At 47.2% G+C, this 27,230-nt stretch overlaps 1 protein-coding gene across 1 annotated transcript in view; it reads left to right on the top strand.

Moving 5' to 3' along the window:
- The window catches only part of LOC137095500 (leucine-rich repeat and fibronectin type III domain-containing protein 1-like), a 178,549-nt gene that overhangs the window by 143,970 nt on the left and 7,349 nt on the right, over positions 1-27,230 (top strand). Inside the window, exon 2 of the mRNA XM_067462244.1 lies at positions 16,585-17,991. Coding sequence (XP_067318345.1) covers positions 16,616-17,991 — 1,376 coding nt within the window. The 5' untranslated portion in view covers positions 16,585-16,615. The remainder of the gene's footprint in view (positions 1-16,584; positions 17,992-27,230) is intronic.

A 27,230-nucleotide genomic window follows, 5' to 3' on the forward strand; every position in this document is an offset into this window, starting at 1 on the left:
TTAGTACATCACAAGCTGAACATGAACCAACAGTGTCATGCAACAGAGTTTCTGTTTCCATTTTGCTGAAGGTTTTGGGTTGTCTCCAAGGGCAGCCCCACATGGCTTGCAATGCAGTAGTCTAGCCAGAAAATGACCTATTATGGCCAAGCATGATGGCTGAAGGATTTAGGGGATTTGTAGTCCATCTGAAGTCTGCTTTCCAAGATCTGACATGGAAGATTATACTAGAGACATCAGTTGAGAAGTTATGAGCTGCCACTTTAAATAACTGGGTACCACTTAGAATAATATTATTGTGTCTTAGTACGTCACAAGCTGAACATGAGCCAACAGTGTCATGCAGCAGAACTTCTTCTTCTTCTTCTTCTTCTTCTTCTTCTTCTTCTTCTTCTTCTGCTGCTGCTGCTGCTGCTGCTGCTGCTGCTGCTGAAAGTTTTGGGTTGTCTCCAAGGGCAGCCCTACATGGCTTGCATTGCAGTAGTCTAGCCGGAAAATGACCTATTATGGCTGGTCATAATGGCTGAAAGATTTAGGGGATTTATGGTCCATCTGAAGTCTTATTTCCAAGATCTAACATGGAAGATTGCACTAGAGACATCAGTTGAGAAGTTCCAAGCTGCCACTTTAAATAACTGGGTACCACTTAGAATAATATTATTGTGTCTTAGTATATATCACAAGCTGAACATGAGCCAACAGTGTCATGCAACAGAGTTTCTTGGTTATTTTGTTTTGTTTTGTTTTTGCTGAAAGTTTTGGGTTGTCTCCAAGGGCAGCCCCACACGGCTTGCATTGCAGTAGTCTATCCAGAAAATGAACTGTTGTGTCTTAGTACATCACAAGCTGAACATGAGCCAATGTCATGCAGCAGAGTTTCTATAAGCTGTTGCAGTCTGGCTGTTCCCATTTTGCTGAAGGGTTTGAGTTGTCTCCAAGGGCAACCCCACATGGCTTGCATTGCAGTAGTCTAGCCAGAAAATGACCTGGCAGATGGACCATGAAGCATTTAGGGGATTTGTAGTCCATCTGACATCTTATTTCCAAAATCTGACATGGAAGATTGTACTAGAGATATCAGTTGAGAAGTTCTGAGCTGCCACTTTAAATAACCGGGTACCACTTAGAATAATATTATTGTGTCTTAGTACATCACAAGCAGAATATGAGCCAACAGTGTCATGCAGCAGAGTTTCTATAAGCTGTTGCAGTCTAGCTGTTCCCATTTTGCTGAAGGTTTTGGGTTGTCTCCAAGGGCAGCCCCACATGGCTTGAATTGCAGTAGTCTAGCCAGAAAATGAACTATGATGGCTAAGCATGGTGGCTGAAGTATTTAAGGGATTTGTAGTCCATCCGAAGTCTTATTTCCAAGATCTGACATGGAATATTGTTGGAAAATTGTTCTCAACATCAGTTGAGAAGTTCTGAGCTGCCACTTTAAATAACTGGGTACCACTTAGAATAATATTATTGTGTCTTACTACATCACAAGCTGAACACGAACCAACAGTGTCATGCAGCAGAGTTTCTATAAGCTGTTGCAGTCTAGCTGTTCCCATTTTGCTGAAGGTTTTGAGTTGCCTCCAAGGGCAGCCCCACATGGCTTGAATTGCAGTAGTCTAGCCAGAAAATGAACTATGATGGCTGAAGGATTTAAGGGATCTGTAGTCCATCTGAAGTCTTATTTCCAAGATCTGACATGGAAAATAGTTGGAAATTTTTTCTCAACATTAGTTGAGAAGTTCTGAGCTACCACTTTGAATAACTGGGTGCCATGGTAAAAATTAAGCATCTGGAGTAAAGAGAATGTGAAGCTGGTGATCGTAGGATACGAAGGATTTGGCATTATTCACCCGGCTCCTTTTGCTCTCAGTTTGAGAGACAAGACAGTGCTACGTTTCCCTTTTCCATGAAATAGGTCGGTGTTATTTATACACTTAAAATATTCATATATTCCACCTTTCCTACTTTGGGTTCAGAAAGAGCCCATTGGGGCCGGCATTAAATGCCGTGCGTAAAAAAATAAAGGACTTGATCGAAAAAAACGGCGAAGTAGTTAATAAAAACAACGTAATATTTTCCCTTTTGGAAAGGTCAGTCCTAAGCCCACTCAGCCTTTGGTGACAAAACTGGCTAACCGAGGGCCCTCCTACCTGTGATGCGCTTGCCTTCAGACGAGGAGCTCTTTAAAAATAAAAGAGACTTGTAGGTTGATTCATATATATTTTAAGAACACATGATTCACGCAAGAGAGCCTACATTGCTCTGGATGGGATATAATGGTCCTCCGCGCAGGTTGCTAGTGGGAGCGCCATGTTCCTGCTCGAAAGTACATTGTTTTGGTCTCAGAGGGAGAGAAGAGCAGCTCGGCACAGCTCTGCCATGGCTTGGGCCCAGGGCTACTGGAAGCCCCTTCCTCCTTTCCCATTGCCATGGCTTTCGCCTGGAAAGGAGAGAAGAGCAGTCAGAGACACCTCCCCTGTGCCTTGACTCCAGTTCCTTTCCTATCTATCTATCTTCCTCCTCTAGAGCAGCCTGGTACAGCTCCACTGTGCCTTTAGGTTCAGTGGCTGGTGAGAGACCTTCCCTTTGTATTCCATGCTCTGGCCCTTGAGGGAGAGAAGAGCAGCCTGGTACAGCTCCATTGTGCCTTGGTTTAATGGCTGGTGAGAGACCCTCTCTCTGTATTCCATTTTATGGCCCTTGAGGGAGAGAAGAGCAGCCTGGTACAGCTCCATTGTGCCTTGGCTTCAATGGCTGGTGAGAGACCCTCCCTTCATATTCGATGTTATGGCCCTTGAGGGAGAGAAGAGCAGCCTGGTACAGTTCCATTGTGCCTTGGCTTCCTTCGACGGCTGGTGAGAGATCTTCCCTTTGTATTCCATGCTTTGGCCCTTGAGGGAGAGAAGAGCAGCCTGGGACAGCTCCATTGTGTCTTGGTTTAATGGCTGGTGAGAGACGCTCTCTCTGTATTCAATTTTATGTCCTTTGAGGGAGAGAAGAGCAGCCCGGCACAGCTCGGCCATGGCTTGGGCCCAGGGCTGCTGGAAGCCCCTTCTTCCTTTCCCATTGCCATGGCTTTGGCCTGGAAAGGAGAGAAGAGCAGCCAGAGACACCTCCCTTGTGCCTTAGCTCCAGTTCCTTTCCTTCCTATCTATCTTCCTCCTCTAGAGCAGCCTGGTACAGCTCCATTGTGCCCTTGGCTTCAGTGGCTGGTGAGAGATCTTCCCTTCATTTTCGATGTTATGGCCCTTGGGGGAGAGAAGAGCAGCCTGGTACAGCTCCATTGTGCCCTTGGCTTCAGTGGCTGGTGAGAGACCTTCCCTTTGTATTCCATGCTTTGGCCCTTGAGGGAGAGAAGAGCAGCCCGGCACAGCACTGCCATGGCTTGGACCCAAGGCTGCTGGAAGCCCCTTCCTCCTTTCCCATTGCCATGGTTTTGGCCTGGAAAGGAGAGAAGAGCAGCCAGAGACACCTCCCCTGTGCCTTGGCTCCAGTTCCTTATCTATCTATCATCTATCTATCTATCTATCTATCTATCTATCTATCTATCTTCCTCCCTCCTCTAGAGCAGCCTGGTACAGCTCCATTGTGCCCTTGGCTTCAGTGGCTGGTGAGAGATCTTCCCTTTGTATTCCATGCTTTGGCCCTTGAGGGAGAGAAGAGCAGCCTGGTATAGCTCCATTGTGCCTTGGCTTCAGTGGCTGGTGAGAGACCCTCCCTTCATATTCGATGTTATGGCTCTTGAGGGAAAGAAGAACAGCCTGGCACAGCTCTGTCATGACTTGGGCCCAGGGCTGCTGGAAGCCCCTTCCTCCTTTGCATTGCCATGGCTTTGGCCTGGAAAGGAGAGAAGAGCAGCCATAGACAGCTCCCTTCTGCCTTGGCTCGTTCCTTTCCTATCTATCTATCTATCTATCTATCTATCTATCTATCTATCTATCTATCTATCTATCTTCCTCCTCTAGAGCAGCCTGGTACAGCTCCATTGTGCCCTTGGCTTCAATGGCTGATGAGAAATCCTCCCTTCATATTTGATGTTATGGCCCTTGAGGGAGAGAAGAACAGCCCGGCACAGCTCTGCCATGGCTTGGGCCCAGGGCTACTGGAAGCCCCTTCCTCCTTTCCTATTGCCATGGCTTTGGCCTGGAAAGGAGAGAAGAGCAGCCAGAGACACCTCCCTTGTGCCTTGGCTCCAGTTCCTTTCCTTCCTATCTATCTTCCTCCTCTAGAGCAGCCTGGTACAGCTCCATTGTGCCCTTGGCTTCAGTGGCTGGTGAGAGATCTTCCCTTCATTTTCGATGTTATGGCCCTTGGGGGAGAGAAGAGCAGCCTGGTACAGCTCCATTGTGCCCTTGGCTTCAGTGGCTGGTGAGAGACCTTCCCTTTGTATTCCATGCTTTGGCCCTTGAGGGAGAGAAGAGCAGCCCGGCACAGCTCTGCCATGGCTTGGGCCCAGGGCTGCTGGAAGCCCCTTCCTCCTTTCCCATTGCCATGGCTTTGGCCTGGAAAGGAGAGAAGATCAGCCAGAGACACCTCCCTTGTGCCTTGGCTCCAGTTCCTTTCCTTCCTATCTATCTTCCTCCTCTAGAGCAGCCTGGTACAGCTCCATTGTGCCCTTGGCTTCAGTGGGTGGTGAGAGATCTTCCCTTCATTTTCGATGTTATGGCCCTTGGGGGAGAGAAGAGCAGCCTGGTACAGCTCCATTGTGCCCTTGGCTTCAGTGGCTGGTGAGAGACCTTCCCTTTGTATTCCATGCTTTGGCCCTTGAGGGAGAGAAGAGCAGCCCGGCACAGCTCTGCCATGGCTTGGACCCAGGGCTGCTGGAAGCCCCTTCCTCCTTTCTTTCCCATTGCCATGGTTTTGGCCTGGAAAGGAGAGAAGAGCAGCCAGAGACACCTCCCTTGTGCCTTGGCTCCAGTCCCTTTCCTATCTGTCGAGAGATGCAACCAGGATAATCAGAGGCAATTCAGAAATCACAACAGTAATCACTACAAGCAGAGGCTCAAAGCAAGAGAGTAGTCCAAATATCCATTCCACGAAGCCAAATAACAGAGTGTCTCACCAAATGCCCAAGTCAATGTCCAAAACACGTAGTTCAACGCACGAAGGTCATCAACAAGATACTGGCTGTAGCTCTATTTCAAGACGTTGCTGCCAGCAAACGGCTACTACAAGCAACAAAAAGCCTTACAGCTGTGAGCAGGCATGTAGCCGGAGAGGGGGGGGGGGCTTGAGGGGCTTCAGCCCCCCCCCCCCCGAAATTCTCAGGGTGGTCCACGAGAAGGTTTTACTGGTACATTATTTAAACTGTTATGTTTATTCATATCATGATCTGATCACCATGCTCAATATATCCCATATGCATGGGGGTACTTACTTACTTAGGCGATCCCTCGTTTTCCGAGGATGATTGTCTTCCAATATTCTTGTGGGTCCGTATGTGGCTGTGGAGCCCTATTCTTGCTCTGCATCTTCTTTCACAGTGAGGGTTTCCAGGTCTCGGTCGGGGTTGACTTGACACGCCTTCCCCTTGGCACACTTCTCCCTTTCGCCCTCCATTCGTGTCTCCTTAAATTCTGCAGCACTGCTGGTCACAGCTGACCTCCAGCTGGAGCTGTCAAGGGCCAGGGCTTCCCAGTTCTCAGTGTCTATGCCAGAGTTTTTAAGGTTGGCTTTGAGCCCATCTTTAAATCTCTTGTCCTGTCCACCAACTTTCCGTTTTCCGTTCTTGAGTTTGGAGTAGAGCAACTGTTTTGGGAGACGGTGGTCGGGCATCTGGACAACGTGGCCGGTCCAGCAGAGTTGATGGCGGAGGACCATCACTTCAATGCTGGTGGTCTTTGCTTCTTCCAGCACGCTGACGTTTGTCCGCCTGTCTTCCCAAGAGTTTGCAGGATTTTCCGGAGGCAGCGCTGATGGAATCGTTCCAGGAGTTGCATGTGACGTCTATAGACAGTCCACGTTTCGCAGGCATATAGCAGGGTTGGGAGGACAATAGCTTTATAGACAAGCACCTTGGTCTCCCTATGGATGTCCCGGTCCTCAAACACTCTCTGCTTCATTCAGAAAAATGCTGCGCTCACAGAGCTCAGGCGGGGTTGTATTTCGGTGTCGATGTTGACTTTGGTGGAGAAGTGGCTGCCAAGGGAGTGGAAATGATCAACATTTTCTAATGTTACACCATTAAGCTGTATCACTGGCATTGGAGAGGGGTTGGCTGGTGTCTGCTGGAACAGAACCTTGGTTTTTTCAATGTTCAATGACAGGCCAATCTTCTCATATGCTTCTGCAAAGGTGTTTAGAGTGGCTTGTAGATCTTCTTCTGAATGTGCACAGACGACGTTGCCATCAGCATACTGGAGTTCTATCACAGATGTTGTTGTAACCTTGATTTTAGCTTTCAGTCTGCTAAGGTTGAATAGCTTGGCATGGGAGTATTGGGGTAATGATACAAAAGGTTTGCAAGGGTAGACCCTCTCTCACACAGATTCACCCCCCCCCCCCCCGAATCAAACGCAGCCCCCTCCCTCGAATCAAAATCCTGGCTATGGGCCTGAGCATCTCTTCTGAGCTAGTCGATTAGACCTTTGCAGCTGAATGGCATCCACCTGTCATGAACAGAATCATAAAATCATAAGAGTTGGAAGAGACCTCATGGGCCATCTAGTCCAACCCCCTGCCAAGAAGCAGGAATATTGCATTCAAATCACCCCCGACAGATGGCCATCCAGTCCCTGTTTAAAAGCTTCCAAAGAAGGGGCCTCTGCCACACTCCGGAACAGAGAGTTCCACTGCTGAACAGCTCTCACACTCAGGAAGTTCTTCCTCATGTTCAGATGGAATCTCCTTTCTTGTAGTTTGAAGCCATTATTCCATTGCTTGCTTCCATTGTGCCTTGGCTCCAGGTGAAAGACCCCCGTTCCATATTTCATTCTGTAACCTTTGCGGGAGAAAAGAGCAGCCAATATGAGTTCAACACCTTCCCCATTCCATTATTATTTCCTTTGAAGGGGAAAGAGGGGGCTCATGGAAGGAAGGAACAGCTAATCTTGGAGAGGGGATTATTTTCAGGTGAGGTGCCCCTTCTTGAGTAACCCAGACGTGAGTGACATGCATATGGGCCACTCATACATTTCTGGCCCTTGAATTGGCAGGAGTTTACTTCTCCCAGCAAAACGTCCTATATTTCAGAGCTGAGGATGGAAACGCGGTTATTCTCTCTCTCTCTCCGGCCTCTTTCCACCTGGGATCACTGCCAAGTCCTTCTCCCTGTCTGGCCCCTTCTTTATCGCCAAAGAAGACTCTATTGTGCTGATGTCTGTCTGGTGCATTCTTTCATGCCGCAGCCGCTTTCCCTCTGCTGTCTGCAAAAAGCGAAACACAATCAAAAGGAGAGCTCCTTCTAAAGCACATATAAGAGGATGGTAATGATAGTTCTAGACTGGGATCAAAATAATAAAAATTCCGGTGAGCGAAGTGTTGGTTTCAGAGAGCTCTGGGGAGGGCTCATAACCCTCTGTGAAGACTACGACTGGGATCATGGGGGTGACACTGACAGCGGCTGCTCTTCCCTGCCGATATATTTGGGGCGATACCTAGCTCCCCAAGCTGCTCCTCATAAGGCTTGGCTTTCAGATATTTGACCCTGTCCGTCTTCTTTCTCTGTACACATTCCATCTTGTCCATCTCTTTCTTGAGTTGCTTTACCCAGAACTGGACACTGTCTTGAGCCAACAATGTGATGTGGCGGCAAAAAAAGCCAATGGGATTTTGGCCTGCATCAATAGGAGCATAGTGTCTAGATGCAGGGAAGTCATACTCCCCATGCTCTATTCCGCTTTGGTTGTACCACATCTGGAATATTGTGTCCAATTCTGGGCACCACAATTCAAGAGAGATATTGACAAGCTGGAATGCGACTATAATGATCAAGAGTCTGGAGAACAAGCCCTATGAGGAGCGGCTTAAAGAGCTGAGCATGTTTAGCCTGAAGAAGAGAAGGCAGAGAGGAGATATGATAGCCGTGTATAAATAAGTGAGAGGAAGCCACAGGGAGGAGGAGGGAGCAAGCTTGTTTTCTGCTTCCCTGGAGACTAGAACGCAATGGAGCAATGGCTTCAAACTACAAGAGAGGAGATTCCATCTGAACATGAGGAAGAACTTCCAACTGTGAGAGCCGTTCAGCGGTGGAACTCTCTGCCTTGGTGGAGGCTCCTTTTTTGGAAGCTTTTAAAAAGAGGCTGGATGGCCATCTATCAGGGGTGATTTGAATGCAATATTCCTGCTTCTTGGCAGAATGGGGTTGGACTAGATGGCCCATGAGGTCTCTTCTAACTCTTTGATTCTATGATTTTAGGTGAGGTCTGACCAAAACACAATAGAGTGGGACTATAACTTCCCTCCGTCTCGACACTATACTCTTGTTCAGTGGTTCTCAACCTTCCTAATGCCGCGAAGCCTTAATCCAGTTCCTCATGCTGTGGTGACCCCCAACCATAAAATTATTTTCGTTGCTACTTCATAAATCTAATAGAGCCAGGCATTGTCCTCCATTCTGTATATTTGCATTTCGTTTTTTCTGCCAAAGTGGAGTATCTTGCATTTGTCACTGTTGATCTAGGGTCTAGAGAACAAGCCCTATGAGGAGCGGTTTAAAGATCTGGGCATGCTTAGCCTGCACAAGAGAAGACTGGGAGGAATCATAGAATCAAAGAGTTGGAAGAGACCTCCTGGGCCATCCAGTTCAACCCCTGCCAAGAAGCAGGAAAATTGCATTCAAATCACCCCTGACAGATGGCCATCCATCCTCTGTTTAAAAGCTTCCAAAGAAAGAGCTTCCGCTACACTCCGGGGCAGAGAGTTCCACTGCTGAACAGCTTTCACAGTCAGGAAGTTCTTCCTAATGTTCAGATGGAATCTCCTCTCTTGTAGTTTGAAGCCATTGCTCCATTGACTCCTAGTCTCCAGGGCAGAAGAAAACAAAGCCTGCTCCCTCCTCCCTCTCACGTATTTATACATGGCTATCATGTCTCCTCTCCGCCTTCTCTTCTTCAGGTTAAACATGCCCAGCTCTTTAAGCCGTTCCTCATAGGGCTTGTTCTCCAGACCCTTGATCATTTTAGACGCCCTCCTCTGGACACATTCCAGCTTGTCAAAATCTCTCTTGAATTGTGGTGCCCAGAATTGGACACAATATTCCAGGTGTGGTCTAACCAAAGCGGAATAGAGCAGGGGAAGCATGACTTCCCTCGATCTAGACACTATGCTCCTATTGATGCATATTCACTTTGTTCCTTTTGGCAAATGAGCCAAACTGTGAAGTTCATTTTGGATCCTGTGTAGTTCACTTGGGGCGACTAAAATGATCACGGGTCTGGAGAACAAGCCCTATGAGGAGCGGCTTCAAGAGCTGGGCATGTTTAGCCTGCAGAAGAGAAAACTGAGAGGAGACATGATAGCCATGTATAAAGATGTAAGGAAAAGTCATATGGAGAAGGAGGGAGCAAGTTTGTTTTCTGCTGCTCTGGAGACTAGGACGCAATGGAACAATGGCTTCAAACTACAAGAAAGAAAGGATATTCCACCTGAACATGAGGAAGAACTTCCTGACTGTAAGGAGAGCTGTTCAGCAGTGGAACTCTCTACCCCAGTGGTTCTCAACCTGTGGGTCCCCAGGTGTTTTGACCTACAACTCCCAGAAATTCCAGCCAGTTTAGCAGCTGTTAGGACTTCTGGAAGTTGAAAGCCAAAACATCTGGGGACCCACAGGTTGAGAACCACTGCTCTACCCCAAAGTATAGTAGAGGCTCCTTCTAAACAGAGGCTGGATGGCCATCTGTTGGGGGTGCTTTGAATGCAATTTTCCTGCTTCTTGGCAGAATGGGGTTGGACTGGATGGCCCAGGAGGTCTCTTCCAACTCGAGGATTCTATGATTCTGTCCTCTGGGGTATGACTATCCCTCCCAATTTACTGCCATCTGCAAATTGGATAAGCAAGAAGCATGCCTTCCATTCCATCATCCAAATTATTGACAGTGACTTGAAACTTGGAGACTGAGGTTCAATTCCTTGCTTGGCCACAGAAACCCACTAAAGGCAGAAAAAACGAAATGCAAAGATACAGAATGGGGGACGATGAGGCCTGGCTCGAGAGCAGGACGTGTGAAAAAGATATTGGAGTCCTCGTAGACAAGTTAAACATGAGCCAACAATGTGATGTGGCGGCAAAAAAAAGCCAATGGGATTTTGGCCTGCATCAAGAGGAGCCTAGTGTCTAGATCTAGGGAAGTCATGCTCCCCATGCTCTATTCCGCTTTGGTTAGACCACACCTGGAGTATTGTGTCCAATTCTGGGCACCACAATTCAAGAGAGATATTGACAAGCTGGGAATGTGTCCAGAGGAGGGCGACTAAAATGATCAAGGGTCTGGAGAACAAGCCCTATGAGGAGCGGCTTAAGGAGCTGGGGATATTTAGCCTGAAGAAGAGAAGGCTGAGAGGAGACATGATAGCCATGTATAAATATGTGAGAGGAAGCCACAGGGAGCAAGCTTGTTTTCTGCTTCCCTGGAGACTAGAATGCAATGGAACAATGGCTTCAGACTACAAGAAAGGAGGTTCCATCTGAACATGAGGAAGAACTTCCTGACTGTGAGAGCTGTTCAGCAGTGGAACTCTCTGCCCCGGAGTGTGGTGGAGGCTCCTTTTTTGGAAGCTTTTAAACAGAGGCTGGATGGCCATCTGTCAGGGGTGATTTGAATGCAATATTCCTGCTTCTTGGCAGAATGGGGTTGGACTGGATGGCCCATGAGGTCTCTTCCAACTCTTTGATTCTATGATTCTCTGCCCCAGAGTGTGGTGGAGGCTCCTTCTTTGGAAGCTTTTAAACAGAGGCTGGATGGCCATCTGTCGGGGGTGCTTTGAATGCAATTTTCCTGCTTCTTGGCAGAATGGGGTTGGACTGGATGGCCCACGAGGTCTCTTCCAACTCTAGGATTTTTATCCTCTGGGGTATGACTATCCCTTCCAATTTATTGCCGTCTGCAAATTGGATAAGCAATAAGCATGCCTTCCATTCCATCATCCAAATCATTGACAGTGACTTGAAACTTGGAGACTGAGGTTGAATTCCTCGCTTGGCCACAGAAACCAATCAATGACCTTGGATAAGTCACACTCTGAGCCCTAGAAAAGCCGACGACAGAGTCACTTTATTGTCATCGCAATAAGGGAGCGACATGAAGGCGCACGACGACCATGGTTGCAATGCCTTCCCAAGTGCCTGCTCCTCATCCTCCAGCTTCAAGGAGAGCATCCTTCTCCCAAGGTAACGGCTGGTGGGTGAAGGGCTCTTCAGAGGAGCGTGAGGCAGCCGGCCTTTGTGGGAGAGGCGGTGCATCGCTGAATGCCTCATCACCAAGAGGGACCTCAGTCATCCGGCAGCATAATAGGCAGGGTATTAATAGCTGCCCGGGTAGGAGGCAAGGAGCCTCTCCCCTCGTCTGGGCGCTTTGACGCCCCTGCCATCACAATGGCGTGCCGCTGCTCGTGGCACTCTCTCCAGGAGGCAGACAAAGCCAAGCGTCTGAACAGGCAGGGAACACAACCGCAGCGGTGGCTTGGCGGCGTCACGACACGGAGCCGGGAGACAGAGCTCTCCAGATCCTTGGTTTTTGGAAAGTCCAGGAGACAGGTTGGGCATTTCCATTGGGCCGTTCTTCCAAGTATGGGATTCTGGGGGTCCTTCTCCATCTCCACTTCATCTTCATCCAACTCCATTCCAGTTCTACTCAACACTCACACAAAGGCAAAGGGGAAAGTATGTCAAGATTAGGGTGGAGAGTCAGCCGTATGTTGATGATATTCAAGAAGAGTTCAGCTTCGCGTTTGGATGTCTCCTTCAAGCCATTCTTGCAAGCAGAAGATTTTTGGGGAGTCTTTTAGGTCTCTACTTTGTCCCACTCCATCCCATATAATTCTGGTCCACGCTTACATAAAACCAATGCAGATGGTGTGTCAAGATTTAGGTGGAGGGTCATCCATAGAGTCTCCAAGTTATAATCCAAGCCTTCAAACACTATCCATGACTTGGATGGCAGAATACATAGAACCCTAGAGTTGGAAGAGACTTCATGGGCCTTCCAGTCCAACCCCCTGCCAAGAAGCAGGAATATTGCATTCAAATCACTGAACATGAGTATAGCGTTGAGACGGATGGAATTATAGTCCCACTCTATTGTGTTTTGGTCAGACCTCACCTAAAATCATAGAATCAAAGAGTTGGAGGAGACCTCCTGGGCCATCCAGTCCAACCCCATTCTGCCAAGAAGCAGGAATATGGCATTCAAATCACCCCTGACAGATGGCCATCCAGCCTCTGTTTAAAAGCCTCCAAAGAAGGAGCCTCCACCACACTCTGGGGCAGAGAGTTCCAATGCTGAACAACTCTCCCAGTGGAGAAGTTCTTCCTCATGTTCAGGTGGAATCTCCTTTCCTGTAGTTTGAAGCCATTGCTCCATTGCATCCTGGTCTCCAGCGCAGCAGAAAACAAGCTTGCTCCCTCCTCCCTATGACTTCCTCTCACATATTTATACATGGCTATCATATCTCCTCTCAGCCTTCTCTTCTTCAGGCTAAACATGCCCAGTTCTTTAAGCCACTCCTCATAGGGCTTGTTCTCCAGATCCTTGATCATTTTAGTCGCACTCCTCTGGACACATTCCAGCTTGTCAACATCTCTCTTGAATTGTGGTGCCCAGAATTGGACACAATATTCCAGGTAAAGTGGTCTAACCAAGGTGGAATAGAGCATGGGGAGCATGACTTCCCTAGATCTAGACACTATGCTCCTCTTGATGCAGGCCAAAATCCCATTGGCTTTTTTTTGCCGCTGCATCACATTGTTGGCTCATGTTTAACTTGTTGTCCACAAGGACTCCTAGATCATTTCTAAGCAGAAGATTTTGGGGGAGTTGTTTAGGTCTCTATTTTGTCACCCTCCATCTCATATAATCCTGCTCCACACTTACATAAAACCAATGCAGATGGTGTGTCAAGATTTAGGTGGAGGGTCATCCATATAGTCTCCAAGTTATAATCCAAGCCACTATCAAAGACTTCGATGGTGGAATACATAGAATCCTAGAGTTGGAAGAGACCTCACGGGCCATCATCTAGTCCAACCCCATTCTACCAAGAAGCAGGACAATCACATTCAAAGCACCCCCAACAGATGGCCATCCAGCCTCTGTTTAAAAGCCTCTGCCACACTCCAGGGCAGAGAGTTCCACTGCTGAACAGCTCTCACAGTCAGGAAGTTCTTCCTCATGTTCAGATGGAATCTCCTTTCTTGTAGTTTGAAGCCATTGTTCCATTGCGTCCTAGTCTCCAAGGAAGCAGAAAACAAGCTTGCTCCCTCCTCCTCCCTGTGGCTTCCTTTCACATATTTATACATGGCTGTCATATCTCCTCTCAGCCTTCTCTTCTTCAGGCTAAACATGCCCAGCTCCTTAAGCCGCTCCTCATAGGGCTTGTTCTCACATTCAAAGCACGTCTGACAGATGACCATCCAGCCTCTTTTTAAAAGCCTCCAAAGAAGGAGCCTCCACCACACTCTGGGGCAGAGAGTTCCAATGCTGAACAACTCTCCCAATGGAGAAGTTCTTCCTCATGTTCAGGTGGAATCTCCTTTCCTGTAGTTTGAAGCCATTGCTCCATTGCGTCCTGGTCTCCAGCACAGCAGAAAACAAGCTTGCTCCCTCCTCCTCCCTATGACTTCCTCTCACATATTTATACATGGCTATCATATCTCCTCTCAGCCCTCTCTTCTTCAGGCTAAACATGCCCAGTTCTTTAAGCCACTCCTCATAGGGCTTGTTCTCCAGATCCTTGATCATTTTAGTCGCTGTCCTCTGGACACATTCCAGCTTGTCAACATCTTCCTTCGATTGTGGTGCTCAGAATTGGACACCGTATTCCAAATGTGGTCTAACCAAGGCAGAATAGAGCATGGAGAGCATGAGATTCCTGGATCTAGACACTATGCTCCTCTTGATGCAGGCCAAAATCCCACTGGCTTTTTTTTTGCCGCTGCATCACATTGTTGGTTCATGTTTAACTTGTTGTCCACAAGGACTCCAAGATCTTTTCCAAACAGAAGATTTTTGGGGAGTTGTTTAGGTCTCTACTTTGTCGCACTCCATCTCATATAATTCTGCTCCACACTTACATAAAACCAATGCAGATGGTGTGTCAAGATTTAGGTGGAGGGTCATCCATAGAGTCTCCAAACATTATCAATGACATGGATGGTAGAATCATAGAATCATAGCATTGGAAGAGACCTCATGGGCCATCCAGTCCAACCCCATTCTGCCAAAAAGCAGGAAAATTGCATTCAACGCACCCTCGACAGATGGCCATCCAGCCTCTGCTCGAAGTCTCCAAAGAAGGAGATTCCGCCACACTCCGGGGCAGAGAGTTCCACTGCTGAACAGCTCTCCCAGTGGAGAAGTTCTTCCTCATGTTCAGATGGAATCCCCTCTCTTGTAGTTTGAAGCCATTGTTCCGCGTCCTAGTCTCCAAGGAAGCAGAAAACAAGCTTGCTCCCTCCTCCCGATGACTTCCCCTCACATATTTATACATGGCTATCATGTCTTCTCTCAGTCTTCTCTTCTTCAGGCTAAACTTGATATCCAACCATAGCTTGGAATAGAAGTGCATATCCTCCAACTATTTCATCTTCCTGTGTGAAGATGAATAATTAAACTAACATGGGAGAAACCAAATGTAATTCCGGAGTATTTTCCCAAGTATTGCATGTAAATGTCACAATTTCTTTTCTAGTCTTGTCTTGGGGGATAACTGGGGACATGTGTTTGTTGTGTATGTGGAGAGGCCGCCTGGCATGAACCTTAAAGGAGTCTTCAGGAAACGATCAAAAGTTTAATTGCACCGGGATCTCGGGAAGGAAGGAAAAGACTCCTTCTCAGTGAGTTCAAAGTGTGACTTATGATCCGGGGAGCAATTGGCATGTAAGTCTTTGTAAAGGTCATTCAAGAGGGGTCTTCCAGTCTTAACAAAAATTCCTTGTGCTGGGAAGGCTACTGATCATTGACAATATAGTAGTTTTGGAAATGAAAAGACTCTTCATGCCAGGATCACTATCTATCTATCTCTATCTATCTATCTATCTATTTTATCATGTCAGGGGCAACCAGACCATTGTATTACATTTCTAACAGAACAAAACAAACAAACAGATAAAAAAACACAAAGTTTACAAACTTGGTAGTTGATTAAATGTCCTTTGACCAGTATCTGGCCGCTTGGAGTGCCTCTGGTGTTGCTGCAAGAAGGTTCTCTATGGTGCATATGGCAGGGCTCAGGTTGCATCGCAGCAAGTGGTCTGTAGTTTGCTCTTCTCCACACTCGCATGTCGTGGATTCCACTTTGTGGCCCCATTTCTTGAGGTTGGCTCTGCATCTTGTGGTGCCAGAGCGCAGTCTGTTCAGCGCCTTCCAAGTTGCCCAGTCTTCTGTGTGTCCAGGGGGGAGTCTCTCATCTGGTATCACCCACGGATTGAGGTGCTGGGTTTGAGTCTGCCACTTTTGGACTCTCGCTTGCTGGAGTGTTCCAGCGAGTGTCTTTGTAGATCTAAGAAAACTATTTCTTGATTTAAGTTGTTGACTTGCTGCCTGATACCCAAACAGAGGATGAGCTGGAAATGTCACTGCCTTGGTCCTTTCACTATTGGCTGCCACTTCCCAGCGTATGTCAGGTGGTGCAATACCGGCTAAGCAGTGTAATTTCTCCAGTGGTGTAGGGCGCAGACACCCTGTGATAATGTGGCATGTCTCATTAAGAGCCACATCCACTGTTTTAGTGTGGTGAGATGTGTTCCACACTGGGCATGCATACTCAGCAGCAGAGTAGCATAACACAAGGGCAGATGTCTTCACTGTGTCTGGTTGTGATCCCCAGGTTGTGCCAGTCAGCTTTCGTATGATATTGTTTCTATCACCCACTTTTTGCTTGAAGTTCAGGCAGTGCTTCTTGTAGGTCAGAGCACGGTCCAGAGTGACTCCCAGGTATTTGGGTGCGCTGCAATGCTCCAGTGGGATTCCTCCCCAGGTGATAATCCTCAGAGCTTGGGATGCTTGTCTGTTCTTAAGGTGAAAGCCACATGTCTGTGTTTTAGATGGATTAGGCATTGGCTGGTTTTCCCTGTAATAAGCAGTAAGAGCACCTAGAGCTTCGGAGAGCTTCTGTTCTACCATCTCAAAGCTCCCTGCTTGAGCGGTGATGGCACGATCATCAGCATAGATGAAAATAATATCTTGTCAGTCATTGCCAAGATCACTGACAATATATTATTGTGTATACATGTATGATACTCAAGGTTATGTGGACATCATTTTTCTTTATCATCTTCTAGTTACTAACACCTTGTGTGACATCCAAAGGCTCCTCTGCCCAGCCTCAGAGGGCATTGCTGTGGCCCTTCAATAGCCATGGGAGGGAGGTGACCACCATCCCGGAGTTATGGTCATGCTAATTGACTTGTTTTTCTCTTCTCGGCAGGGCCTCCACTGGTACGGTGTGTGCCAGTACCATGGAAAAGCTTTTCCTGCCTCTTTTGATGCTTGGCACCATGGCGAAAGCTCAGCACTGCCCCGGCCGTTGCATCTGCCAGAACATCTCCCCGACGTTGACCATGCTGTGTGCCAAAACGGGCCTCCTCTTTGTGCCGCTCTCCATCGACCGGCGCACGGTGGAGCTGCGCCTGACGGACAACTTCATCACCGTCATCCGCCGGAAGGACTTCTCCAACATGACCAACCTGGTGCACCTCACCCTCTCCCGCAACACCATCAGCCAGATCATGCCCTTCGCCTTCTCCGACCTGCGTGCCTTACGGGCCCTGCACATGAACAGCAACCGCTTGGCCGCCTTGAAGAACGAGCACTTCCGAGGGCTGAGCAACCTCCGGCACCTCATCCTCGGGAACAACCAGATCAACAACATCGAGGCATCCTCCTTCAACGAGTTCCTCTCCACCGTGGAAGACCTGGATCTGTCTTACAACAATCTGGAGACACTGCCATGGGAAGCCATCGGGCAAATGGTGAGCCTCAACACCCTCACGCTGGACCACAACCTCATTGACCACATTGCCGAGGGCACCTTCTCCCAACTCCAGAAGCTGGTGAGGTTAGATATGACCTCCAACCGGCTCCAGAAGCTGCCCCCAGACAACCTCTTCTTGAGGGCTCAAGTGCTGGCCAATGTCCGTGGGACTCACCCTTCTTCCTTGACCATCAGCTTTGGAGGCAACCCTTTGCACTGCAACTGTGAGCTTCTTTGGCTCCGGAGGTTAACGCGAGAGGACGATTTGGAGACCTGCGCATCTCCAGAGCACCTGATGGACAAGTATTTCTGGTCCATCCCCGAAGAAGAGTTCATCTGCGAACCTCCGCTCATCACCCGCCAATACGCGACCAAGGCGTTCATCATGGAAGGACAAGGGGTGAGCCTCAAGTGCAAAGCCGTGGGGGACCCAGAGCCCTCCATCCATTGGATTGCACCCGATGGCAAGTTGATCCACAACACAACCCGGGCCACGGTCTACGACAACGGCACCTTGGATGTCCTCATCACCACCTTGAAGGACAACGGCATCTTCACCTGCATTGCCTCCAATGCGGCTGGAGAGGCCACCGCCCCTGTCGAAATCTGCATCGTCCCCCTCCCTTTGCTCGTCAACAACACTGCCCACATGAAGGAACCTGACCCCGGCTCCTCCGACATCACCACCTCCTCCAAATCCGGTGCCAATGACACCAAGAACCACCTGGACAAGAGGATTGTCGCCGCCGATCTGACGTCCACCTCGGTGGTCATCCATTGGCCCTCTGAGCGGCACATCCCTGGCATCCGTATGTACCAGATCCAATACAACAGCTCCTTGGATGACTCTTTGGTTTACAGGTGAGCCAAGTGGGTTGGGGGTTGATCTAATGTGTCATGTTCACATATCATGTGCCACCCTGATGATGCCATGAGGAAAGAGCACAGAATGTGGCATCTTGGCACTCTCCAAACGTGAGGACAGATTGCCATGTTGTGCGATGACTCTCTCTGCCATCCTGTTAGTAACATATGCATACGTAAACCCACCTTAGGCCTGCATGCCCGCTTTTTCATAATTGCAGAGGTTGTTATTCTCTTCCATGCTCTGCAAAGTACTCCTAGTAACTGTTGGAGACCATGGAGGAGTAGAGATGCATCTGGTGATGGGCAACAGCCTGAAGCAGGGTGCCGACATTTATTTATTTTTATTTATTTACAGCTTTTATATTCCGCCCTTCTCACTCCGCAGGGGACTCAGGGCGGATTACAGTGTACACATATATGGCAAACATTCAATGCCAATTTTTGACATACAACATATACAGACATAGACAAAGGCTATTTAACTTTTTCTGGCCGCCAGGGGAGCTGTCGCTTTCATCATCCATCTGCGACGCTGATGAAGCACTTCCGCATTCCCCGCATGCTTCCCGGCTGGAATGCTTTGCTGGAGTCTTCTTTATGGCCTCATAAATCAGTTAATTTAGCCTCCCCATACTTTAAGGTGGTACCTAATTTTCCTACTTGACAGATGCAACTGTCTTTTGGGTTGCAAAGGTCGACAACAGGCTACACACAATTGGTTGGAAACCCACTCCAATCCGGACTGGCTTCGAACTCATGACCTTTTGGTCAGAGTGATCTTAATGCAGCTGACACTCAGCCAGCTGCGCCACAATCCCGGACATCACCTGCCCTTTAGATTTTGGAAGAAGGTGCCATCATTCAGTGTTTGGCTATGGGACGTAGCCTGACATTTCTCATATATGCAACCCACAGTAGAGTTTGAGAGTGCCTCTCTGTCTGATTTTATTATGCTGCTTTATATTGTAGATTTTATTCATTATTTCATATTTTGTTATGTTGTATTTCGTTATTGTTTATTATGTTGTATTATTTTGGGCCTGGCCTCATGTTAGCCGCTCCGAGTCCCCTTTGGGGAGATGGTGGTGGGTTATAACTTATTATTATTATTATTATTATTATTATTATTATTATCATCAATTTTTTGCACGCTCTACATTGTCCAGCATAGGCTGGACAATGTAGGATATCAGCTTATGTATGCCCACACGAAATTGGATATCAACTGTCCCAATGTAGGCCATGATCTTGCTATTTATTTATCATGTCAGGAGCAGACCAAACAGTTGCGTTGCATTTTTTTAACAAACAAACAAACAAAACACAAAGTTTGCAAGCTTGATAGTTGATTAAATGTCCTTTGACGGGTATCTGGCCCCTTGGAGTGCCTCTGGTGTTGCCGCAAGAAGGTCCTCCCTTGTGCATGTGGCAGGGCTCAGGGTGCATTGCAGCAGGCGGTCAGTGGTTTGCTCTTCTCTGCACTCGCATGCCGTGGATTCCACTTTGTGGCCCCATTTCTTGAGGTTGGCTCTACATCTCGTGGTGCCAGAACGCAGTCTGTTCACCGCCTTCCAAGTCGCCCAGTCTTCTGTGTGCCCAGGGGGGAGGCTCTCGTTTGGTATCAGCAATTATTTGAGGTGCTGGGTTTGAACCTGCCACTTTTGGACTCTCACTTGCTGAGGTGTTCCAGCGAGTGTCTCTGTAGATCTTAGAATATTATTTCTTGATTTAAGTCGTTGACATGCTTGCTGATACCCAAACAGGGGGTGGGTTGGAGATGTCACTGCCTTGGTCCTTTCACTATTGGCTGCTCCTTCCCGACGGATGTCAGGTGGTGCAATACCGGCTAAGCAGTGTAATTTCTCCAGTGGTGTAGGGCGCAGATACCCTGTGATCATGTGGCATGTCTCATTAAGAGCCACATTCACTGTTTTAGCATGGTGAGATGTGTTCCACACCGGGCATGCCTACTCAGCAGCAGAGTAGCACAGCACAAGGGCAGATGTCTTCACTGTGTCTGGTTGTGATCTCCAGGTTGTGCCAGTCAGCTTTCATATGATATTATTTCTAGGGCCCACTTTTTGCATGATCTTACTGGAACAACTGAAAGGAAGAAGATAAGGTAAAGGTAAAGGTTTTCCCCTGAAATTCAGTCCAGTCATGTCTGACTCTGGGGGTTGGTGCTCATATCCATTTCTAAGCCAAAGAGCCGGCGTTGTCCGTAGACACCTCCAAGGTCATGTGGTCACCATGACTGCATGGAGAGCCGTTACCTTCCCACCGGAGTGGGGAATTCACAAAGGACACAAAGTCCAGTCGTGTCCGACTCTGGGGGCTGGTGCTCATCTCCATTTCTAAGCCAAAGAGCCGGCGTTGTCCGTAGACACCTCCAAGGTCATGTGGTTGACATGACTGCATGGAGCACTGTTACCTTCCCAGCGGAACGGTACCTATTGATCTACTCACATTTGCATGTTTTCGAACTGCTAGGTTGGTAGAAGCTGGGGCTGACAGCGGGAGCTCACACCGCTCCCCGGATTCAAACCTGCGACGTTTCGGTCCACAACTTTAGCAGCCCAGCAGTTTAAGCCATCGTGCCACCAGGGTTAGTTCCCAAAAGGAAGAAAGCAAAGGTTTCCATCTCAGTCACTCCAGACTTTGTTACTACTGGTTGGAAACATGGAAACAGAGGTTTGGGGAAGGCCAAGGTGGCAAAAAGGATGTGTCTCTCGCCCTAAAATGGTGCCACAGGAGCAGGGTATATTTGGGAAGAGGCTGAGAGAAGGAGACAGATATATCCAGGCAGTGAGATAGATCAGAGCTGGAAACGCCTTGCTGGCATTGTTATTGTTACGTGCCTTGAAGTCAAGCCTGGATTTACGGCCTCCCTCTCTTCGTGCTTTCTTGGCCGGATTCCTTTGGAGGAGCTTTGCCATTGCCATCCTCAGAGGACGGGAGTGTTTGATATGCCTCCTTCTCCATTGCGCTTCCTTGACTAAATGGGGATTTGGAGCTCCAGAAATCAAAAACCATGACACCTCACTCCTTGGTGATAAGTGGGCCTTTGAGTCGCCTCTCAGCTTATAGTAATCCCATGAAATTAGTAGGGTTTCCTTAACCAATATAGCAATATTAGTATTCCTTGGCCACCAGCGGCACAGCGGGTTAAACTGCTGAGCTGCTGAACTTCCTGATTGAAAGGTTGGCGGTTCAAATCCAGGGAGCAGGGTGAGCTCCTGCTATTAGCCCCAGCTTCTGCCAACTTAGCAGTTCGAAAACATGCAAATGTGAGTAGATCAATAGGTACCGCTCCGGTGGGAAGGTATAAAAGCGCTCCATGCAGTCATGCTGGCCACATGATCTTGGAGACGTCTATGGACAACGAAACTGCTGTGCTGCTGAACTTCCTGATTGAAAGGTTGGCGGTTCAAATCCAGGGAGCAGGGTGAGCTCCTGCTGTTAGCCCCAGCTTCTGCCAACTTAGCAGTTCTAAAACATGCAAATGTGAGTAGATCAATAGGTACCGCTCCGGTGGGAAGGTAAAAGTGCTCCATGCAGTCATGCTGGCCACATGACCTTGGAGACGTCTATGGACAATGAAACTGCTGTGCTGCTGAACTTCCTGATTGAAAGGTTGGCGGTTCAAATCCAGGGAGCAGGGCGAGCTCCTGCTATTAGCCCAGCTTCTGCCAACCTAGCAATTTGAAAACATGCAAATGTGAGTAAATCAATAGGTACCGCTCCGGTGGGAAGGTAAAAGTGCTCCATGCAGTCATGCTGGCCACATGACCTTGGAGACGTCTATGGACAACGAAACTGCTGTGCTGCTGAACTTCCTGATTGAAAGGTTGGCGGTTCAAATCCAGGGAGCAGGGTGAGCTCCTGCTGTTAGCCCCAGCTTCTGCCAACTTAGCTGTTCTAAAACATGCAAATGTGAGTAGATCAATAGGTACCGCTCCGGTGGGAAGGTATAAAAGTGCTCCATGCAGTCATGCTGGCCACATGACCTTGGAGACGTCTGTGGACAACGAAACTGCTGTGTTGCTGAACTTCCTGATTGAATGGTTGGCGGTTCAAATCCAGGGAGCAGGGTGAGCTCCTGCTGTTAGCCCCAGCTTCTGCCAACCTAGCAGTTCGAAAACATGCAAATGTGAGTAGATCAATAGATACCGAGGTAAGGTAACAGTGCTCCATGCAGTCATGCTGGCCACATGACCTTGGAGACGTCTATGGACAATGAAACTGCTGTGCTGCTGAACTTCCTGATTGAAAGGTTGGCGGTTCAAATCCAGGGAGCAGAATGAGCTCCTGCTGTTAGCCCCAGCTTCTGCCAACTTAGTTGTTCGAAAACATGCAAATGTGAGTAGATCAATAGGTACTGCTCCAGTGGGAAGGTAAAAGTGCTCCATGCAGTCATGCTGGCCACATGACCTTGGAGGTGTCTATGGACAATGAAACTGCTGTGCTGCTGAACTTCCTGATTGAAAGGTTGGCGGTTCAAATCCAGGGAGCAGGGTGAGCTCCTGCTGATAGCCCCAGCTTCTGCCAACCTAGCAGTTTGGATACATGCAAATGTGAGTAGATCAATAGGTACCACTCCGGTGGGAAGGTAACAGTGCTCCATGCAGTCATGCCGACCACATGACCTTGGAGGCGTCTATGGACAATGAAACTGCTGTGCTGCTGAACTTCCTGATTGAAAGGTTGGCGGTTCAAATCCAGGGAGCAGGGTGAGCTCCTGCTGATAGCCCCAGCTTCTGCCAACCTAGCAGTTTGGATACATGCAAATGTGAGTAGATCAATAGGTACCACTCCGGTGGGAAGGTAACAGTGCTCCATGCAGTCATGCCGACCACATGACCTTGGAGGCGTCTATGGACAACGAAACTGCTGAGCTGCTGAACTTTCTGATTGAAAGGTTGGCGGTTCAAATCCAGGGAGCAGGGTGAGCTCCTGCTGTTAGCCCCAGCTTCTGCCAACTTAGCAGTTCTAAAACATGCAAATGTGAGTAGATCAATAGGTACCGCTCCGGTGGGAAGGTATAAAAGTGCTCCATGCAGTCATGCTGGCCACATGACCTTGGAGACGTCTATGGACAACGAAACTGCTGTGCTGCTGAACTTCCTGATTGAAAGGTTGGCGGTTTAAATCCAGGGAGCAGGGTGAGCTCCTGCTGTTAGCCCCAGCTTCTGCCAACCTAGCAGTTCGAAAACATGCAAATGTGAGTAGATCAATAGGTACCGCTCTGGTGGGAAGGTAAAAGTGCTCCATGCAGTCATGCTGGCCACATGACCTTGGAGACGTCTATGGACAATGAAACTGCAGTGCTGCTGAACTTCCTGATTGAAAGGTTGGCGCTTCAAATCCAGGGAGCAGGGTGAGCTCCTGCTGTTAGCTCCAGCTTCTGCCAACCTAGCAGTTCGAAAACAAGCAAATGTGAGTAGATCAATAGGTACTGCTCTGGTGGGAAGGTAAAAGTGCTCCATGCAGTCATGCTGGCCACATGACCTTGGAGACGTCTATGGACAATGAAACTGCTGTGCTGCTGAACTTCCTGATTGAAATGTTGGTGGTTCAAATCCAGGGAGCAGGGTGAGCTCCTGCTGTTAGCTCCAGCTTCTGCCAACCTAGCAGTTCGAAAACAAGCAAATGTGAGTAGATCAATAGGTACCGCTCTGGTGGGAAGGTAAAAGTGCTCCATGCAGTCATGCTGGCCACATGACCTTGGAGACGTCTATGGACAATGAAACTGCTGTGCTGCTGAACTTCCTGATTGAAAGGTTGGCGGTTCAAATCCAGGGAGCAGGGTGAGCTCCTGCTGTTAGCTCCAGCTTCTGCCAACCTAGCAGTTCGAAAACAAGCAAATGTGAGTAGATCAATAGGTACCGCTCTGGTGGGAAGGTAAAAGTGCTCCATGCAGTCATGCCGACCACATGACCTTGGAGACGTCTATGGACAATGAAACTGCTGTGCTGCTGAACTTCCTGATTGAAAGGTTGGCGGTTCAAATCCAGGGAGCAGGGTGAGCTCCTGCTGTTAGCCCCAGCTTCTGCCAACCTAGCAGTTCGAAAACATGCAAATGTGAGTAGATCAATAGATACCGAGGGAAGGTAACAGCACTCCATGCAGTCATGCCGACCACATGACCTTGGAGGCATCTATGGACAACGCCGTCTCTCTGGCTTAGAAATTGAGATAAGCACCAACCCCCAGAGTCAGACACAACTTAGACTTAATGTCAAGGGGAAACTTTTATCTTTATTCCTTGGCAATCTCTGATTAGTTTCTAACACCAGATGGGACCTTCTGTTTTTAGGGAATTCAGGATAATGGGACTGTTGCTGATTATCATGGGATTTAATCAGCCAAGAGTAACGGAAGGCATGTATTGTCGAAGGCTTTCATGGCCAGAATCACTGGGTTGTTGTAGGTTTTTTTCGGGCTATATGGCCATGTTCTAGAGGCATTCTCTCCTGACGTTTCGCCTGCATCTATGGCAAGCATCCTCAGAGGTAGTGAGGTCTGTTGGAACTAGGAAAATTGGGTTTATATATCTGTGGAATGACCAGGGTGGGACAAAGGACTCTTGTCTGCTGGAGCTAGGTGTGAATGTATTGTCGAAGGCTTTCATGGCCGGAATCACTGAGTTGTTGTAGGTTTTTTCGGGCTATATGGCCATGTTCTAGAGGCATTTTCTCGTGACGTTTCCCTTGCATCTATGGCAAGCGTCCTCAGAGGTAGTGAGGTCTATTGGAACTAGGAAAGTGGGTGTGAATGTTTTAACTGACCACCTTGATTAGCATTTGATGGCCTGGCAGTGCCTGGGGGAATCTTTTGTTGAGAGGTGATTGGAAATCTACAAGCATGTGGACAATTTCAACAGAAAGGAGGAAACCTAAAACTAAAGCTTTGGAAATGGACTATGATAAGCAGAATGAATTTATTAATTATGGACTTGGCAAAACGATGGCCACCAGGCTGGCATTTTATTGTTTTTTTATTGTATTAATGTAATGTTATAATTTATTGTATTTTACAGTGTGAATTGTAGGCATCAATGTATGCTGGTTGGAAGCCACTCTGCATCCCCCTTCGGGGGTTGAGAAGGGCGGGGTAAAAATACCCGAAATAAATAAATAAATAAATAAATAAACCATGAAAATGAACAAAATCTGGCTACCAGTATTAAAAAAAACCTCAAAAATTACAACAGCAAAACAAGAGAGGAAACAATCTGGGACATCTAATCACCTCTCAACAAAAGATTGCTCCAGGCACTGTCAAGCCATCAAATGCTAATCAAGGTGGTCAGTTGAAACATTCACACCTAGCTCCAGCAGACAAGAGTCCTTTGTCCCACCCTGGTCATTCCACAGATATATAAACCCTTTTTTCCTAGTTCCAAGAGACCTCACAACCTCTGAGGATGCTTGCCATAGATGCAGGCGAAACGTCAGGAGAGAATGCCTCTAGACCATGGCCATATAGCCCGAAAAAACCTACAGCAATCCAATGGAAGGCATCCTTGTCCGGCTGGGCAAATAACACTACGTAACACAATTTTTTGTTCATGGGTTTTAAGTGTCATTTCCTGATTGATTCTGTCATGGGAAAAGTTTGTTAAACTGCCAAAATGATAGAATAAAATAATAAATGTAATGACATGTAATAAAAAGAATAGAGTAAATAATGGAAATAAATGTAATAATAATAATAATAATAATAATACAGTAAAATAATGTAAATGTAATAATAAGAGTAAAATAATAAATGTAACAAAAGTAATAATAGAGTAAATAATAATAATAATAGAGTAAAATAATCAATGTAATTTTATTACATTTATTATTTTACTCTATTATTATTAGTATTAGTATTATTATTATTATTATTACTCTGCTATTAATACTAATAGCAAAGTAAAATAATAAATAACCTTGACTCGAGTATAAGCCGAGAGGATTTTTTCAGCTAATAAAGGGGCTGAAAAACTATAATGATAGAATAAAATAATAAATGTAATAACATGTAATAAAAATAATAACAGTAAATAATGGAAATTTAATAATAATAGTAATAATATAGTAAAATAATAAACAATAAATAAATAGTAAAATAATAAATAATATAGTAAAATAATAAATGCGATAAATATAATAATGCAGTAAAATAATGCAAACGTAATAATAATAATAATAGAGTAAAATAATAAATAAAGTAAAATAATTTTATTTAATTTTATTACATTTATTATTTTAAAAAAGGTAAAGGTAGTCCCCTGACATTAAGTCCAGTCATGTCTGACTCTGGGGTGTGGTGCTCATCTCCATTTCTAAGCCGAAGAGCCAGCGTTGTACGTAGACACCTCCAAGGTCATGTGGCTGGCATGACTGCATGGAGCACTGTTACCTTCCCGCCGGAGCGGTACCTATTGATCTACTCACATTTGCATGTTTTCGAACTGCTAGGTTGGCAGAAGCTAGGGCTGACAGTGGAAGCTCACGCCGCTCCCTGGAATCAAACCTGCGACCTTTCGATCAACAAGCTCAGCAGCTCAGTGCTTTAACCCACTTCGCCACCTGCAATCAAAGAGCATTATTACTCTATTAAAAGTAAGAGCAGAGTAAAATAATAAATAACCTTGACTCGAGTATAAGCCGAGGGGATTTTTTTCAGCCCAAAAAGGGGCTGAAAAACTAGGCTTATACTCGAGTATATACAGTACTTTCCAAGCAAGGACCTCACAGTTAAGCAGGAAATAAGACTTTCAAATCAGAAACAGAAAACGAATTCAAATTTCAAATCCTTTGGAGCTTTATTGCAGGCTTGAAGGGAGCTATCCAAGGTGCTGAACCTATTGGGCTCTGGCTTCAGGACCCTGGAGAGCTCCTTTCTCATTCTAGAGCAGGTACACCTTTCTCTACACGTTTCATTCTCTATGGGTTTCCCCTTCAGTGCAGTCTCACATTGTTATTGTTGCATTTCTAAGGCTGATACGCTATCTGGGATAATCCTACGTATTTACCAATTCCAGGAAACCTTGGATGCGGTGATCCTTGCGCGGGATTGTGTTTTCCCCCTTTAATTATCCAGCTCTGCTTTTGGGACTTCGGTGAGAACAGAAGGGGATTAGCAGCAAACTTGGAAAGGAGAGAATCAATGAGCCGAATCCTTTTGGCGTCTCCTTTTTGTTGTTAATTGAGAACAGGGAGACTTCCAAGTCAGTTCAGGTC

Source organism: Anolis sagrei, chromosome Y, assembly GCF_037176765.1.
Source record: "Anolis sagrei isolate rAnoSag1 chromosome Y, rAnoSag1.mat, whole genome shotgun sequence".
Lineage (NCBI taxonomy): Eukaryota > Metazoa > Chordata > Lepidosauria > Squamata > Dactyloidae > Anolis > Anolis sagrei.